Source organism: Varanus komodoensis, unplaced genomic scaffold, assembly GCF_004798865.1.
Source record: "Varanus komodoensis strain SLA01 unplaced genomic scaffold, ASM479886v1 scaffold54, whole genome shotgun sequence".
NCBI lineage: Eukaryota > Metazoa > Chordata > Lepidosauria > Squamata > Varanidae > Varanus > Varanus komodoensis.
This window is the reverse complement of record NW_025336142.1, coordinates 1,864,952-1,883,986: the sequence shown is the minus strand read 5'-3', so window position 1 is coordinate 1,883,986 and position 19,035 is coordinate 1,864,952. Positions and strand designations below refer to the sequence as shown.

The following is a 19,035-nucleotide window of genomic DNA, read 5'->3' as shown; positions in this document are numbered from 1 at the left end:
AATGTTGCAAAAATGCATCATTCCAAAAGCTATAAGTTATAAAAAAATTTAAATGCTAATGTTTAAATTCTAATGATAGTACTATGAAGATGAAGCTAATGGTGGTGGCAATAAAAAATAAGGAATTTCTTAGTTCTCTTTCTCTTGAAAAAGACCCATGATGATTTATAACAGTCAGTGAAGCATAGAACTAACAGCAATTTCCCTTAGGAATACCAAAACATAATAAGGCAACTAAATAATAAATAAATCAACTAAACCATTAGCGTGTAGCATAATTAAAATAACTGGTTCATAGAAAGGCCATCATCTGTTTGACCTGCTGCTGGAAATACGACCGTGTTGGTTCCAGTTGAACCTCACTGGCGTGAGCGTTGCATATCCAAGAAGCTGTGCTGTAAAATATCCCTTCTGCTCGAGGGAAGCTGCTGCCACTGTCCTTGTTCCACAAGAAAAGCGGCCCAGTCCTCTTGCAAGCCAGCCGCTAAGGTACTCGATGCAAACAGATGCTGGGAGGGAAGACAAGTGGGACGGAAGAGACGGTTGGGTGCCCTACGGCGTTGATGACTTGCTGACAGGGGTTGGCTGAGGTGTTGCTCACGGAAGGTGAAGTCCAACAGGACTTGCGCAGATGGTCACCTCAACAAATCCCAGCCGCCATGTTGTTGATAACTGGGGAAGGCACCACTGGACCTCCCTCCACGGTCTAGGCCAACTGGCTTCTTAGATGGGCTATTCTGTCTGGGAGATGGTAGGGAGAACATGGCTCTCCCGTGCTGACACATGTGATCTGGTGTTTTAAACACTGTATTTTCAGGATTCTGGAAAGCAACCTGCCCACCGACCTGCGCCAGTCCTCTCTTGGTTTTCGTGAATTCGAAGAGTGGCGACAATCAGGGAGTAAAGTTTCTTCGCCGGTTTAAGCAGTCGCTAAATCCCGCTCAGGTGTTCGATTTAATGAATGGAGGCCCTCATTTAGGGTAATTTAATATCTAGCATCGTTTTTCAAAGTCTCGGAGGAGGTTGTTGCATAATTGGCATACTTAAATCATCTTCTCGCACCACTGGTGATTTTATCACATTTTATCATGGCTATTTCAGAACTGCAGATTCTAAGGCTTACAGATTCTGGAATTCTTCATATGTGAATTAAAAGCTACGAGCTATAAGAGTGAAGACGTGATTAATTTTTAAGGGGAAAAATGACAGTCCCTCTTTCCCCTTCTGGAGGGAAGAGAAGGCAAGGAGATAGAGGGTCAGGTGGGCGCTGTTGCTGAAATTCTCCCCCGGCAGAGTTAAGGGAGTGGGGCCAGCAACACAAAGAAGTGTTGAATATTTCCAAAGAAGGAAATATGCAACACAAAGAAGTCATGAGAAAACCAGTCAGGATAACATGGTAGAAATAATGCAAGGAGAGCAGCCTGGGGTGAACGTCACGTGGCACGGAAGTGGGATGCTCATGTCACGGTCTAGTGTGGATCCCGGACGGATGTTCTTAAGATGCTGGAGCGTACCTGCCTGTGGATTTGCATACTGAAAATGTGTTCCCTTTCAGTTTACGCTTATTTCAGAAATTCGACAATTTTCGAATCTTAGTGTGCGGAGGAGATGGAAGCGTTGGCTGGGTGCTCTCTGAAATTGATAAGCTCAACTTACACAAACAAGTAAGTATTAATTTCTTCATACAGGGAGAAGGTGCAACCAGCAAGAATTTTTAAAGATCCCTGAAACTGAAAGAAAAGCAAACAGTTCTTCCATGATTACAAGCCAGTATTATTTTGTGATTAAACTTATTATTTATTTATTTATTTAAAACATTTTTATGCTGCCCCCATCGCAACAAAGCCTCGGGGCGGCTCACAACAGAAACACATACATACATACATACATAAAACTTAAACGGAATACTTTTTAATTGCATTTTAGTGTCATCTGGGAGTTCTCCCGCTTGGTACAGGGAACGACCTTGCCAGAGTCCTCGGCTGGGGAGGGTCATGTGATGATGACACGCAGCTTCCCCAGATTTTGGAAAAGTTAGAACGGGCGAGCACTAAAATGTTAGACAGGTAGGTAAATGCCCCACGCACGCATCCCTAATTTGTCTCATTCACAAGAATGAAATTATCTTGGGATAACTGCCTTTCACAATTGTTTTCTTGTTACTGCGGTGGAAAACATCATTGATCCCGCTGCATGAGTTTGGTCCGTCTCACGGCTGGTCTTTTCTTGCCCAGGTGGAGCATAATGTCGTATGAATTGAGATTACCACCAAAGCCGTCAATTCTTTCTGTTACACCTGAAGAAGAATCTGAAGAATGTCAGGTGAAGGGTGATCTCTAACTTGAGCAATATGCAACAGTCTTAACAGTGCAAACGTGTACCTTCTGTCGAGTTCCATGAATTTACTCCTGAGTAAATGTGCATAAGATTGCCATCTAAGGGTTGCATTAAAAAGTCATGCCGGGGCTTTTATCAGCTGAGATCTTCATAGAAGGTTTCACATTGAGAGCAGGAGGTTAGAATATGAGGGATGTTTGCTTCCCTTTCAGATGTCTGCGTACGAAGATTCGGTGGCTGCTCACCTGGCCAAGATCCTAGATTCTGATCAGCACTCTGTTGTCATATCATCTGCCAAGTAAGTACAATGATCTGAAATTCACAATACTGTGTACAGACGTGATTGTGTTGCATCTTCTGTAGAAGACATGCAAGCAGGGGAAAATTCTGTCTGAATTTGAAGTCCGTCACTGGACTAATTCAAGTGATTCAACACAGCTGTTCGAATCCTTTCTGTTTGTAAAGTTGCTGCATGTAGTATATTAACGTCTGATGCTGAGCGACTTGGATCTCTCTCCGTATCCTGTGTATGTTCATTCTTCAGAGTCCAGGGTGGCGTATCAGTGAATTGGGAGTGCAGTTCATATTTGCTCACTGCAGCAGTGTATCTGTTTACTTAAAGTGCATATATAGTCAAGAGATAACATTTCTGGGTAGCTTACATTAAATGTGGCTAATCTATCTCATAGTTAGCATTTGCCTAATTATGGTTTGAAGTCAATTATTAGTAATTGCCCCCAAAATTAAAAGTTGTGCACTGCAGAGCCCAACTGCCTTAAAATATTCCTTAATGGCAAAATATTTCTCATAGTTCTATTGTGCACTAAATGAAGTTGCTTTTGTAGAGTTTACACGACTGCCTTGGTTTAAGGCAAATCCCTTGGTTTAAGGCAAGTCATAAGGGCAAAGCGATGTTTTATACCTTATGTGTCAAATTACGGCATGTCAGATTTTGCAGTGCGATTCATGAACCAGTTGAAATGTTAAAGGTTTTGAAGTGACCTTTTATTTAGAAAAGGCACATCGGCGTGCCTTTCATAGCACTGGGTCCCTGCAGCAGCATGTTGGCTACAGTTTGTTTGGGGCTTAGTGTCGCTAAATCCCCGGTCTCAGGGATCCAGGTTTTATCCACACTCAGCCAGGAAGTCAGGCTCTCAGCCTAACCTACCTCACAGGGTTGTTGTGAGGATAAAGTGGGGAGGAGGTGGGATAGGAAGCCCCCTTGAGTTCCCTGTAGGAGAAAACGTGGGGGGTAAATATAATAACTGAATAAATGTCATTGAGCAACTTCCGCCATGTTTGGAGGACATGCTGTGACAGAAGTCTTGGCACAGATTGGCGGGCTGCCATTTTGGGGGGCTTATGACCCCTTTCCTCCCTCACAGCCCTCAGACCCCGTGTTGCTACCGCACCCTCTCGCCTCCGGGGCAGAAGCGTTGGAGCCGCGGTTGAAAAGGCTCGAGCACACATGGCCGGTGAAATCTTGCAGGCCGCTCGCCTCTGGGATAAAAATTGCACTGCAGTTAAAAGTATTAATGAGTTTTCATTTTAGTGGGAAAACGAACCTTAATGTCTCATACAAAATTAATGTTCCCACATCATCAATTCCCTTTCTCTTTGCTTTGGCTTTTCTTTCTCTTTTGAAAAAAGGATCTTATGTGAAACCGTCAAAGGTTTTGTTGCCAAAATAGGGAAGACCAGTGAAAGACCAGTGGAAAACGCCGATGCCGACACAATGGCCATTAAAGTAAGAATTAAGCTTCCATTCCTTTAAAAATTGCTGGACGGCCATCTGGGAGGGATGCTTTGACTGGGAGTCCTGTACTGAGCAGAGGGTTGGACTCGATGGCCCTCTGACCCCTTCCAACTCTGCTATTCAATGATTCATATCGATATTAAATTATTTCCAACATTAGCATGTCCTCCCTTGCATGCATTCACAAATATTTATAGGAACTGATAGGTGGCGGAAGTCATCAGGGCTTGGGATGACTTAAATCTGTATAATAGTTTAATTTGGATTTGCGGATTTAGATTTATTTTTAATTCTGTGTAAGCTGCCTGGAATCTCCGGTGGAAAGGCAAAGTCATTTTTTGTTGGGAAAGAGTCTTTCCTAAATCCACAGATCGCTTTCAGTGCGATCCCATGGATTGTGGCCTCGGCGACTGCAGCGTGGAGGCATCTGGGCAGGATTTTCCCATTGCGGGCCTTCTGCCCTGCAGATTTCACTTCATGGGCCTTGAGGGGCGGCAGGCGGGGGGCTGGGAGAGGCTCAGGATAAATCTCCCCTCCCTGTCCACCGGACCCTCCTCTTTCCTCCGTCCCTGCGGTGGTTTTTCTGAGTTGGCACAGGCCGTTCTGTACTGGCGAGGCGCAGGTGGAGGTGAGGCGAGCTCTCCATCCCCCGGCTAGGTGGGGCACTTCCTTGGACCTTGGAAGGGTGCCTTTGAGCAATCCTACCGTCCTGTGACGTTTGCCCAAGGATCAAAGAAGTCCCCTCTCAATTAAGAGAATTTTGGTAGATGTTGTTCCCTCTCTCTCTAGGCTCTCACTTCACAGAATGCTATTCGTTGTGCTCATATTCCTCCGAGCATAGACTTTTCAGAGAAGAAAGAGGAGGAAATACAGACAAGCCAAGCTGGGTCACAGACAGCTCCTGGGGCGCCTTCGCAAGGCCCCGGCCTGCCAAAGACTTGCATTTAGGGGGACAACCTTCTTCGAGGTTAGACTCCTTGGAGTCAGCGATGCCAAACCAAACAGCCTGTCTTGGTATTGCCCTGCCTTCAGGGGCCAAGAGGCAGCCGCATCAAGCCATTTTTCAATGCCCGATAGGTTTTTTGTTTGTTCAACTAGTGGGAACGCAGTGTGGTCTGTCTGGATCTGTCCTTTGACAGGCCACTTCCTGATGGTGGTCGTGACCACCGTTGATTCAGTGTGACATAAATAGGTCAACTCCACACCCATTTTCCACCGCTGCTCTAATAAAAATAGTGGCGAGAGCGATAGCAGGGCACAAACAGCAGAGGATGCTAGTGTGGACTGGCAGGATGTTAGCTATTTTCTTCATCCTGCTCCCACTAAATGGAGAAGTGAAACCAATTCGAATGCCAGTGAGAATTTAGAAGTGTTTTGTGGTTTAAACCAGCCGTTTGGGCTTCTAAAGATTATTTTGGGCCTTCTGTGTGCCTCTCTCCCTTTTGGGTCACCTGTCGCACTGCAGTGCTCCGAGCTAAATGAGAAGCTCAACCTGCTCCTTCAGGCCCTCCATGCTGAAGCACAGGTCTCCCCTCCGTCGCCGAGGGTCACTCCTCCCATGGTAGAAGAAGAAGAAGGCGAAGAAACATCGAGCGAAGAGTCTTTGTCTGGCGTCAAGGAACTGCCGATGGAGAACAATGCAGCACCCGCTCCGCACCAGATCTTCAAGCCCCGAGAGCAGCTGATGCTCCGAGCAAACAGCTTGAAGAAAGCTCTGAGGCAAATAATTGAGCAAGCTGAAAAGGGTATGTATCTGCAAGGGAGCTTGTCTTGGGATTTTTCCTCATGGGCAGGAAGGCCTGGCCCAGTCCAAATCTTCAGCCATTTAACATTTAAAAACAGAGACCTCGTCTCCCCTGAGGCTGCCATTTTCTCTCCAAGGGGTATGTGAGGAATCCAGTTTGGGGTGAGAATGAGTTGGATTGCTTGGCTTGTCTCCCCGGACCTCAACTCACTTCTCTCTGCCCTGAATCGGACTCATACCAAGGGTTCGCCTAGAAAGTGAGCCCGACTGTTGCACAGGACAAATGCTAAGGCGTTTCTACTGATGGCGGTTGTGTCTGCGAGTGAAGATTCAGGACATTTTCCCAGGGGGCGTACAGTTCCTAGGGAAAGATACCCTTTCTGTTAGATCCCTTTAATGACCCAGGTTGAAACTGTTTTGGTGGATTTGGGGTGCTGCTGTTTCAGAAAACCTAATTCAGCCCATGGCTTAAAAATGATTCTACAGTCGCTTGCATGAAGTCTAGGCGGCTGGTACCAAGGCAATTCCAGCAGAGCCATAAAGTGTTCCAGGAAGAAGCGGGCACATTGACACGAGAGTTTCTGCTGGGGGCAGCTACAGGGCCGGGTGTGTCTGGCTTCCTTTTCATGGCCGCTGCTCCCATAATGAGCACATTCACCTTGTGAATGGGATATTGTCTCGCAGATTTCTATTAAAAATTAAGCAGTGCTTTGATAATCCTTCTTGTACTGCAGGGAAGTGCAAACCCAACCATGAATGCACATGCGCTGCGTAATTTTCTCATGAGGAAGTCTAATGAAAAGGAAGTGTGCAAACCTCATTTCTGTTCTGGAGGGAGAGAGCGCAATCACAGGCCCAACAGCCGCTCCATTGTCATTTTTATTTGCAACTAAGGATGGGTCAAACCCTAGTGGCAACTTTCCTTCTAGAATAACGGGCTTCTCCCTGTGCTCAGCACAGTCTTGCCAGGGAGCAGAGCGGAAGCCGTTGCGATCTGCGCAGGGGGCCTCCCGTGCGAGCCATCCCTGAAGGAGAGGAGAGGGGGGCATGAGGAGGAGGGCCTTTTCGGCAGCTGCTCCCACCATCTGGAATGCTTTCCCCAGGGAGTCTCACCTGGCGCCTTCCTTACCTTCTTTTCAGTGCCAGGTGAAGACCTTCCTTTTGAAAAAACATTTTAATACCTAATTGCCATAGACTTTTTTATGTTTTGCTGTATTTTATTGTTGTTTTTCTCTGTCATGGATCACTGTCTTGTCATGGCGAAGGGGCTTGCGTAGCACAATGAAGCTATGAGCTCTGCTGTGCAGGGTCACCCAAGACGGACAAGTCATAGCAGACAGCTCTGACAAACCGCGATCCACTGGAGAAGGAAATGGCAACCCACTCCAGTATCCTAGCCATGAAAACACCATGGACAGTACCAAAAGGCAAAAAGATAAGATGCCGGGAGATGAGCCCCTCAGGTCGGAGGGTGTCCAGTGTGCTACTGGGGAAGAGCAGAGGGCTAGTACTAGTAGCGCCAGAAAGAATGAAGCGACTGGGTCAAAGCCGAAAGGACACTCGGTTGCAGATGTATCTGGTGGTGAAAGGAGAGTCCGATGCTGCAAAGATCTATACTCCATAGGAACCTGGAATGTAAGATCCATGAATCAAGGCAAGCTGGACGTGGTCAAACGAGAGATGACAAGACTGAACATCAACATCTTAGGAATCAGTGAACTAAAATGGACAGGAATGGGTGAATTTAATTCAGATGACCATCAGGTATACTACTGTGGGCAAGAATCCCTCAGAAGAAACGGAGTAGCCTTCATAGTCAATAAAAGAGTAGGAAAAGCAAAACTGGGATACAATCTCCAAAATGGCAGAATGATCTCAGTTTGAATCCAAGGCAAACTATTCAACATCACAATAGTCCAAGTCTATGCCCCAACCACTGATGCTGAAGAGGCTGAAGTTGACCAGTTCTATGAAGGCCTATAACACCTTCTAGAATTAACACCAAAAAACGATGTCCTTATCATCATGGGAGATTGGAATGCAAAAGTAGGAAGCCAAAAGATAACTGGAATAACAGGCAAGTTTGGCCTCGGAGTACAAAATGAAGCAGGGCACAGGCTGGTAGAATTTTGTCAAGAGAATACGATGGTCATAGCAAACATACCTTTCCAACAACCCAAGAGACAACTCTATACATGGGTATCACAGAAATCAGATTGACTATGTGCTCTGCAGCCAAAGATGGAGAAGCTCTATACAGTCAGTAAAAACTAGACCAGGAGCTGACTGTGGCTCAGATCATGAGCTTCTCATTGCAACATTTAGGCTTAAATTGAAGAAAGTAGGGAAAATCACTGGGCCACTCAGGTATGACCTAATTCATATCCCTGATAAATATACAGTAGAGGTGACAAATAGATTTAAGGAATTAGATCTGATAGACAGAGTGCCTGAAGAACTATGGACGGAGATTCGCAACATTGTACAAGAGGTAGCAACTAAAACCATCCCAAAGAAAAAGAAATGCAAGAAAGCAAAATGGCTGTCTGAGGAAGCTTGACAAATAGCTGAAGAAAGAAGGGAAGCGAAAGGCAAGGGAGAAAGGGAAAGATACACCCAACTGAATGCAGAATTCCAGAGATTAGCTAGAAGAGATAAGAATGCTTCCTTAAATGAACAGTGCAAAGAAATAGAAGAAAACAATAGAATAGGGAGGACCAGAGATCTCTTCAAGAAAATTGGAGATATGAAGGGAACATTTCATGCAAAGATGGGCATGATAAAGGACCAAAATGGCAGGGACCTAACAGAGGCAGAAGAGATTAAGAAGAGGTGGCAAGATTACACAGAAGAACTATACAAGAAAGAGTTTAACATCCCTGATAACCACGATAGGGTGGTCACTGACCTCGAGCCAGACATCTTGGAATGTGAAGTCAAATGGGCCTTAGGAAGTCTGAGCAACAACAAAGCTAGTGGAGGAGACAGTATTCCAGCTGAGCTACTCAAAATCCTAAAAGACGATGCAGTAAAAGTGCTATACTCAATATGCCAGCAAATTTGGAAAACTCAACAGTGGCCACAGGATTGGAAAAGGTCAGTTTACATTCTGATCCCAAAGAAGGGCAATGCCAAAGAACGTTCAAACTACCGCACCATTGCACTCATTTCACATGCTAGCAAAGTTATGCTCAAAATCCTACAAGCTAGACTCCAGCAGTGTGTGGACCGAGAACTACCAGAAGTACAGGCAGGATTTCGAAGAGGGAGAGGAACTAGAGATCAAATTGCCAACATACGCTGGCTCATGGAGAAAGCTAGGGAGTTCCAGAAAAACATCTACTTCTGCTTCATTGACTATGCTAAAGCCTTTGATTGTGTGGATCACAACAAATTGTGGCAAGTTCTTAAAGAGATGGGAGTACCAGACCATCTTATTTGTCTCTTGAGAAACCTATATGTGGGTCAAGAAGCAACAGTGAGAACTGGACACAGTACCACTGATTGGTTCAAAACTGAGAAAGGAGTTCGGCAGGCCATATACTGTCACCCTGCCTTTTTAACTTATATGCAGAGCACATCATGAGAAAGGCGGGGCTGGATGAATCACCAGTTGGAATTAAGATTGCCAGGAGAAATATCAGCAACCTCAGATAAGCAGATGATACCACTCTCATGGCAGAAAGTGAAGAGGAACTAAAGAGCCTCTTGATGCGGGTGAAGGAGGAGAACGCAAAAGCTGGCTTGAAACTCAGCATTAAGAGTACTAAGATCATGGCATCCGGTCCTCTCACTTCCTGGCAAATAGATGGGGAAGAAGAAATGGAGGTAGTGACAGATTTTATTTTCCTGGGCTCCAAGATCACCACAGACGGGGACTGCAGCCAAGAAATTAAAAGACGCTTGCTCCTGGGCAGGAAAGCTATGGCAAATCTAGACAGCATTCTAAAAAGCAGAGACATCACCCTGCCAGCAAAAGTGCGTTTAGTCAAGGCTATGGTTTTCCCAGTTGCAATGTATGGCTGTGAAAGCTGGACCATAAGGAAGGCAGAGCGCCGAAGGACTGAGGCCTTTGAATTGTGGTGCTGGAGGAGACTCCTGCGAGTCCCTTGGACCGCAAGGCGATCAAACCGGTCAGTCCTAGAGGAGATCAACCCTGACTGCTCTTTAGAAGGCCAGATCCTGAAGGTGAAACTCAAATACTTTGGCCACCTAATGAGAAGGAAGGACTCCCTGGAGAAGAGCCTAATGCTGGGAACAATAGATGGCAAAAGAAGAAGGGGACGGCAGAGGATGAGGTGGCTGGATGGGGTCACTGAAGCAGTTGGTGTGAGCTTGGATGGACTCTGGGGGATGGTGGAGGACGGGAAGGCCTAGAGGAATGTTGTCCATGGGGTTGCGATGGGTCGGACACGACTTTGTGACTAACAACAACATTGCTGTTTCTAATGTGTAATATGTTATGGTTTTTATTATGTTTTATTGTGTTTTTATCTTGTGTTGTGAGCTGCCCAGAGGTGCTGTGGAACAATTGGGTGGCATACAAATGTTCTGAATGCATAATGCATGAATAAATGTTTGTGGGATGAAGTCTCACTTGATCAGAAGAAGATCGGTCGAGTGAGGCTTGCCAGGAACGGATCCCTGCGCAACTCCTGTGCATGAAGCGTCCTTCCGCCGCACAGGCGGGGGTTGTGTGGGAGAGGGACGCTGCTAGTGGCTGCATGCAGCTCCTTTCCTGGGGAGCCCCTGTGGCCGCCAGCAGCGCAGTCCCGGCTCTGCATTGGACTCCTGCTGCAGGGGGACGGGACGGCTGTGCTCAGGACTGGACTCCTGGCACTCGCGAAGGCTGGGCGTCCTCTCCGGGGACACAGGCTACGGCCTGGCTGAGCCTCAGGGATCTAATGGATTCCCAGTCCTGGCGGATTCCTCACACCCCCCTGTTGGCAGCTTACTCTTATTTAGTGGCTCTGGGCAACAACGCTTGTGTGTGTTTTTCTTTTAGTTGTGGATGAACAGAACGCTCACACGGAAGAGCAACTAAAGCGGTCAACATTGGAATATAGTAAGGAACTGGATGAGTCCAAAGAAGAAGAAAAAGATGAAGACACAAAGGAATCGGAATCCCATCCAAGTAAACATCTGAAAACAATAATTGCATGAGAATTCGAAATGAACAATCGGAGATGGTTTTCTGCCAGATTACTGCTCCCTTGGGGCCTGCTTCTCCGTTCCTATCCCCTTTCTTTCCCTCTCTTCCTAGCCCCTTACCTTGTCCTTTCTTCTCTCCCCTCCACCGCCCTGCCTCGCAGCTTCCCTCTCCCTCCGGCTGCTCTGTTTCTTTCCCCAGCCCCACACGTTGGGCTTACTGTTTCTCTGGCTCCAATCCCTATCCCTGCTCCTACTTCTGCGATTTCCCCCTCCCTCTCCGCTTCCAGCTTCATGGTCAATCTTCCTACCTCTCGGCCGGCTGTGTGGTTTCTCTTCCAGCCTGCCCGTTCCCCCTTCCGCCACTTTGCCTTGGTCTTTTCTTCGTCGTGGCCTCTCTGCATCACACATATGGGTTCTGCGCCTGCGCAGTGCCTTTGGCCGGAAGATTAACAGCTAACGGTTTTTGGCGGGAACTCCGCTCCCCCTCCCCCCTAGCATTATATAAGGAGCGGAGCATCCGCCATTTTCCAGTCTTTGCGACCGCCGTTCGTTGTGCCTCGTGCCGCTTCGCTCTCGCTAAGATTATTACTTACCTTCTTGCTCGTTCGAAAATCTCTCCTTTTTCCTACCAAGTTTGTATCCCTTGTTCTTGTTGTTAGTACTTCACTTATATTTCTTCTTAACTTTGCACCATTTTTTCCTCTTTATCGTTCCTATAAAAACAAAACAAAAACAAAAATATTACATTCCCGCTTTACTATCTCCTTTTTTCTTCTTTCTACGATGGCACAATGGGCGGCGTTCCGCAAGTGCGGAAAATGCGGCTCCAAAATGCCCGCCGTGGACCCGCATGATCTGTGCCTCCTTTGTTTGGGGGAAGGGCACAGAACCGATAAGTGCGGCCATTGCTTGGCCTTCTCTAAACAGGCAAGGAAGAACAGGGAGAACTGCCTCCGCAAACTCTTGTGGGACCAGGCTCTCCTCCAATCGGACCGGCTGGTGGCTAAGCCTTCCACTGTTGTGGCCCCACCCGAAGGCCATCCAACTTTGGCTGACCTGCTGCAACGCCTGGCCTCTTCCTCCATTGCTCCGCCCTCACGCCCTTCTGAAGAAGGTGCTCATACCATGGCCGACCAGTCTGTTTCCCTGCCAAGGAAACAAAAGGAGAAAAGAAAGCACAGCGACTCAGATAAATATCCTGTGCATAAGAAGGCCAAGAAAGGTAAGATGGGCAAGTCGGTTAAGAAGCCGAAGAACCCTGAGTAGGCAAAACATCGCCACTCGGGCTTGGCCACTTCCTTGATTCTGATCCCTGCTTCGGAACCGACCCCCTCGGTCCTGACCATCCAGGCGGCTATGAGGGTTACTCCACTGGGCTCACCACGCCGAATGACAGCCGAACCCATTCTGGATTCACGGTGTGGTTCCATCTCAGATGGGGAAATACGAGATTCTCCACCTAGAGCTCGATCACCAACCCCGATGGATACCAAGATCACCATCTCCCCTCCGAGAAGCCATAGGAGCCGTTCCTCGGATGCGAGGTCTGATGACTGGTACCATTCCAGGTACTCCTCCGCTCCGAGAAGGGAAGAGTACCGCTCTGTGGCCTATTATCTGGCCTCCAGGGGACAATCTTCACCACCAGCACCTCGGGAACATTTCCATTCAACGCCCAGAGACGCCCCGAGGGCCCCATCTAAAGAAAGTGACAGATCAGAGTCACCAGGAGATTCTTCCTCCAGTGTACCACCCCCCTACTGAATGGAATCCGACGAGTCTGAGGCTGACTCGACCTTGCCGGACGCAGCGGTTGCTTCTCACGGCCCGGGGTCTCCCGAGGAACCGTATATATCATTTAACGATCTGATGGCCAGACTAGTGAGGTCGCTTGATATTGAAGCCCACCAACAGCCGGGACCGAGCACCGACCGTTTTTATGATGTGGTCAGGGGTGAACGATCTACATCTATTGCCTTGCCGTTTATTACGACCTTACAGCAGGCAATGACCCAGCCATGGGACCTCCCAGCTCACCCACAGCCGACTTCTCATAAATACGAGGCTATGTATTGGGTGCGGGAGGAGGACATCCCATTTCTTCTCCTTCACCCCAAGCTGAATTCGGTTGTTATAGAATCCTCCCAGGGTCGGGAAGCCCATGGACACACCTCGCCTCGTGACAAGGAGGGAAGAAAAGTTGATTCCCTCGCCTGCCAGGTATACACAGCTTCAGGCCTTGGTTTACGAATTTCTAATTATGAGGCAACCCTGGCGCGTTACCAATATTTCCTTATGCAACGCCTGGACGCCATCAGTGATACCCTCCTGGGAAACCAGGGCGAACTTGCTAAGACTTTTGTTAAGGAAGCTATGCAAGTGGCGGTGCAACAGCTTTCCACCGCGAGGCACCACGTGGACTCTGATTCGAGGTCGCTGGTTGGTGCCATTTCCCTCCGCAGACACGCCTGGTTGCGTAATTGCAATTTTCCGGACAAGATGAAGCGGAGAATTGAGGAGATGCCGTTCGATGGTTCCGCTCTCTTCCATGCGAGGATGGATAGCAAATTGAAGAAAATCCACGAATCAAGGATGGCGGCTCGTCATATGGAATTGCAATCTCTATCCCGACGTAAGTGGTCATGGTCACGCCCACAGTACCATCAACAATTTTCGCCTCGGCAACAGCAACCGCATCAACGTCAGCAGCGTCGCAGGCAACAACCATCCCAGCACTTCCAACAGGGCCGCCGCCGCTTTGATACGGACAGGCGACAGCACTGATGCGACGAGTGAACCTTTCCTCTCATTCCAACTCTACCCTCCCCCCCTCTCATTTGGGGACCGACTGAAGAGTAGGCTCTCCATTTGGGAGTCCATCACATCTATGGGTGGGTGTTATCCATCATTCAGCACGGATATGGAATCGAATTCGACGTTGAGCCATCACCGAATCCTATCTGCTATACTCTGACTTCCTCGGTACTGTTAGACGAGATTCACCAACTCCTTGCTAAAGGAGCTATTCGTCGCCTGTCGTTATTGGAGGGATTCCACGGATTCTATTCCAGATACTTTACGGTCCTGAAACGAGATGGGGGTCTCAGACCAATATTGGACTTGAGAGCTCTCAATAGATTCATAACACCAAAGAAGTTTCGGATGACCACACTTCAGAGTATTCTCCCGTTGCTGGGAAGAGGGGATTGGTTTGCCTCATTGGATCTGAAGGATGCCTATTTTCATATTTCAATACATCCAAGTTATAGGCGCTTCCTTCATTTTGCGGTGGACTCTGAAATCTACGAATTCAAGGTGCTACCGTTTGGATTAGCCACTGCACCAAGGGTTTTTACGAAGTGTATGGCTCCTGTCTGTGCACACCTTCGATTATGTGGAATTCGGATATACCCGTACCTTGATGATTGGTTGCTGGTCTCCGACACAGAGGCAGGGCTTTCGTCTGCTGTTGAGTTTACATGTGCTCTATTGCACGACCTCGGACTCTGTATTAATCAACAGAAATCTTCCCTTCTCCCTACGCAGGTGATCAACTTTATCGGAGCCCGGCTGGATTTGACGTTGGCAAGAGCCTTCCTTCCTCGGGACAGAAGGCATGCGATTGCTCAGTGCATCGCTTGGATTCGACAAGCAAGAACCGTCCCCACCCGGTCTATTCAGAGCCTGTTGGGACACATGTCTGCTTCCATTGCTGTGGTTCCACATGCCAAACTCAGGCTATGTCCCCTTCAGCTGTTCTTCAACGGAATGTTTCGACCACAGACAGATCCACCTACCAAACGGATTCGACTCCCGGCTTCCATTCTTCAGTCCCTGTTATGGTGGATAGACCCAGCCAATCTGACTGTCGGTGTTCCGTTTCGACCCCGGTACCCTACAGTAACCCTCGGCACTGATGTGTCCCTGCTGGGATGGGGAGCCATTTCCTCCGATCTACGTACCCAGGGGATATGGCGTCACCGGGATTGCAGGAACCATATCAATTTTCTGGAACTTCTTGCCATTTTCAAAGCCCTGCAATCATTCGAGGACGTGCTTCTACATCAGGTCATCCAGGTGACCTCAGACAACATGGCAATGGTTTTTATTTGAACAAACAAGGGGGAACCCGATCCCGGAAACTAGCCCGCCTGGCTATGCAGATTTGGGACTGGTGCATACCGAGAAGTATCACTCTTCTAGCAGTTCATCTTGCTGGCACGGACAATACAGACGCGGATCTCTTGAGCAGACATATGTCGCGGTCACACGAATGAAAGCTAGACCATCGGGTTCGCGACACGCTATTTCACCGATGGGGCTAGCCAGACATCGACCTGTTTGCCACACAACAGAACAGGGCATGCACGGCCTATTGTTCCAGAGCAGGGATGGATCAGGACTCGCTCGGGGACGCTTTCATGGTCCCCTAGACAAATATGACTTTTTATGCTTTCCCTCGGATCCCACTCATCATGAGAGTGTTGGCAAAGATCATTCACGAAGGGGCCACAGGGCTACTGATCACCCCCTGGTGGCCATGCCAGCCATGGTTCTCAACTCTCCTTCACGTCTCCCGAGAAGAATTTCTCCAACTCCCTCTTCTTCCTTATCTCGTTACCCAGAGGGAGGGCACGATTCGCCACCCAGACTTGTTGTCGCTGAAACTGACTGCATGGAGGATATGATGACCAGCTGCGATGCACTGGTATCGACGCCACCAACCATCCCTGCCGTTGCTGCTCAGCAGAGTCTACACCCAGACCTACAGTGTATTCTCAAATCTGCGCTACGACCATCTACTAGGAAGTCGTACATGGCAAAATGGCAGAGATTCTCTAACTTTGCCAATTCACACTAGTTTCTGGCACCCTCGTCTTCTGTTCCACAGATCCTTCAGTTCCTTTTCGAATTGCATCAGTTTGGACTCAAACCTTCGTCCATAAAAGTTTATACAGCAGCGATTTCACATTACCAGGGAACTATACATGGTCTCTCCATTTTTTGCTCAACCTCTGATTAAAAGATTTTTGAGAGGATTGAGTAATCTGCATCCAACTATAAGGCCTCTAATGCCCACCTGGAGTCTTTCAGTGGTTTTACAAGCGCTGACTCGATCACCTTTCGAACCCATGGCGACGATCGATCTACGCCTTGCCTCATGGAAGACTGCCTTCCTTGTTGCAGTGACTTCAGCCCGTAGATCCTCTGAACTCTGCGCCCTTCAGGTAGACCCCCCTTTTCTGAATTTTCATAAGGAAAAAGTGGTTCTTTGGCTGGATCCGTCTTTCCTTCTGAAAATCGCTACTTCATTTCATATGCAACAGGAGATTGTTTTACCAGCATTCTTTCCAACCCTTTCGAATCTGATAGAACGATCTCTACATATGCTGGACATTCGTCATTGCTTAGCCTTTTATAGGTCCAGGACTGAGTCTGTTCGGCGTTCCAATAGACTTTTTGTGAAATATTCAGAACATGACCGAGGCTGTCCAGTCACTTCACAACGTCTTTCGAAATGGATAGTAAATACAATTGTCCTGTCTTATCAGTTAGCTAAGTTGGACTTGCCAAGAGGTCATTCTACAAGAGCTGTTGCTGCTTCTTCGGCCTTTGCATCAGGGGTCCCGATGGAAGATGTGTGCAGGGCAGCCATTTGGGCTACCCCGTGTACCTTCGCCAGACATTATAGACTCGATGTCCGTGCCAGGCAGGATTGCTCTTTTGGCAGAGCTGTCCTTTCTTCTGTTCTTCGCTGATGACACCTCCCTCCTCCAGTTGGGGTAAGCTTGTTATTCTACCCATATGTGTGATGCACAGAGGCCACGACGAAGAAGAGCAGGTTGCTTACCTGTAACTGATGTTCTTCGAGTGGCCATCTGTGCAGTCACACAACCCACCCTCCGACACTGCTTGGTGTCATGGGTGGTCCGACTATTTTCTTTCGATACTATGATCTCTTTAGCTATATGTCGTACCACTACTGAATTTGGCTATATTGTCATACTGACAAACCTTATTATAAAAACAAACGTCGGTCTTTCAAAGACTGGAAAATGGCAGACACTCCGCTCCTTATATAATGCTAGGGCGGAGGGGGAGCGGAGTTGCCGCCAAAAACCGTTAGCTGTCAATCTTCCGGCCAAAGGCACTGCGCAGGCGCAGAACTCATGTGTGTGATGCACAGATGGCCACTCGAAGAACATCAGTTACAGGTAAGCAACCTGCTCTTCCTCCCTCTTGAAGCGTTGAGCTCCCGCAGTCTCTCCTCACACCTCTTTATGCCACTTTTGACTAGCCAGACCCCACAAGCAACACCCAAGTTGCAGCTAGCTGTATCTCCTGCGTGAAGTGTGCTGTGGCCCCTGAGATTCCCAGATGTGCATTTGGATCCGGAAGGGTTGGGAAGCTGCCCTCACAAGCTGCTGGGGAAAAAGCTCCTGGACAGGGATGAAGGAGCGGCAAAGCGCCAGTCCTGCTGTTGTTGTTACCTGTCTGTGGCTGAGAAGGAAAGCAACACAAACGGGTTCCACCCATTTCTCCTCTGGGGGGGATTCTCCCCCCTCTGCCTCAAAAAGTCCTTGGTAGCGATGGGGCTCGGAGACGGGAATCCTGGGAAGGAATCTGGCTCTTCCAGGCACAGGATTAGGCCTTCGGACCACAGACTAACAGCTTCCTTCTCAGTCCTAAAGTGATCTGTAGGGAAACTTACGTTGCAGCTGTCTGTAGTCTTTCCCAGCCCATAACATGTATGTGTGTGGCTTACTTATGCAATGTTTCTACGTAGAAAGACAAAGGCTATTGCTTCTCCTCCTCTGAACAGTTAAAACTGCCCCTAAATCGCCAGACGGACTGAGAAGTCACATTCCTTCTCATGCAGGTTCTTTTTCAGCCCAGGCCTGCACCGCCAGCAAGGAGAATCTCCCAGTGCTGAACACAAGGATAATCTGTCCAGGTAACGAGGGTCTTCTAATTGGGCGGTCCTGTCACCCATGGGCATCCAGAGTGGCTGGGGGGGTGTTCCTATGGCGTGTGCTCAGGGGACCAGAGATGCTCTCCTGGGGAGCTGTCAAATGTGGGTCCTCGGGTGCCAGTCTGCTTTCCGAGAGCCCTGAATCTAAGCTCCCGCAGCCACATTTTGGAGGGCTGATGCTAAGCGGGAAGGTTGCCGGTTATGCAACCAGTGGCTGCTTTACAGGATTGGGCCAAGCATGTGAGGAAGCCCATGGATGCTAAAGGGATGGATCCTGAAAGGGTTTGTCCCAACTTTTCTTAAGTTAACAGACATAAATATTGCAGGCAATTGCCTCGTTAGGCCTGACGGGCCAAACTATAAAGTAGCCACGTATCGCCTTTAATGCGCAGTCCTTTTGTTCTCTGGTGTTCAAGGCCTTTATTTGGTTATCTTAAGGAAAATAATTTTATATCCTTACTGATGAAGTTTCTGACTGATTTCATCCTTCAAAATGATAAATGAAATCCTTTTCAAGCCAAAGATGCAGCTGCTCTTTCTCCCTTTCCCCTTTAAAGTGAATTCTAAATGTTGACTTCTTCATGAGAAGTGTTGGCAGTCGGAGGTAACTGCAATTCGCGTTTTCTCTCTTTCTACCCCAGGCTTAAGAGCGGGCCTTGCCGCCTCTATCGCGGGGAGCTCTGTCATCAGCAAAATGCTACTGGCCAACATCGATCCATTCGGCGCGACTCCCTTCATCGATCCCGATCCAGAATCACTGTAAGAACAAGACGTGCTCGATCCTTGAGGTTCTCTCATTCTCAGTTTGCTGGCATGCTTGTTTATTTTTTACCATGGTAATATCCAATAATACATGCCAAAAGCAAAAGAAAGTCAGAGTGACTTGGGCAGAGTCAGAACTCCAAAGTGTAAGTGGAAATCCATTTACTGGAAAGTAGAAGCGGGGCAGTGGTGGTTCCTGGATGAGGAGACCTGAGTTCTGTGCTCCCTCTGGTGCTGTTCTCATTCGGATAAGTAAGGCAGGACTTACGTTTCATTGTCTTTTCAGATAAGGTGTACCTCAGCATTTTCATT

At 48.0% G+C, this 19,035-nt stretch overlaps 1 protein-coding gene across 10 annotated transcripts in view; it reads left to right on the top strand.

Annotated features, from left to right (window-relative positions):
• Nucleotides 1–19,035, top strand: part of DGKH (diacylglycerol kinase eta) — an 88,614-nt gene that overhangs the window by 39,436 nt on the left and 30,143 nt on the right. For 8 of the 10 annotated variants that reach the window (XR_006416469.1, XR_006416470.1, XM_044448212.1 and 5 more), the window contains 10 exons: nucleotides 818–980; nucleotides 1,556–1,664; nucleotides 1,927–2,066; nucleotides 2,235–2,322; nucleotides 2,550–2,635; nucleotides 3,988–4,084; nucleotides 5,559–5,838; nucleotides 10,843–10,971; nucleotides 17,812–17,943; nucleotides 18,603–18,720. Coding sequence is in view for 8 of the 10 variants with exons in the window: in XM_044448212.1 (XP_044304147.1) it covers nucleotides 818–980; nucleotides 1,556–1,664; nucleotides 1,927–2,066; nucleotides 2,235–2,322; nucleotides 2,550–2,635; nucleotides 3,988–4,084; nucleotides 5,559–5,838; nucleotides 10,843–10,971; nucleotides 17,812–17,943; nucleotides 18,603–18,720 (1,342 nt within the window). In the remaining 2 variants the exon portion in view is untranslated. The remainder of the gene's footprint in view (nucleotides 1–817; nucleotides 981–1,555; nucleotides 1,665–1,926; nucleotides 2,067–2,234; nucleotides 2,323–2,549; nucleotides 2,636–3,987; nucleotides 4,085–5,558; nucleotides 5,839–10,842; nucleotides 10,972–17,811; nucleotides 17,944–18,602; nucleotides 18,721–19,035) is intronic. The other 2 variants (XM_044448209.1, XM_044448208.1) reach the window with 2 other exon arrangements.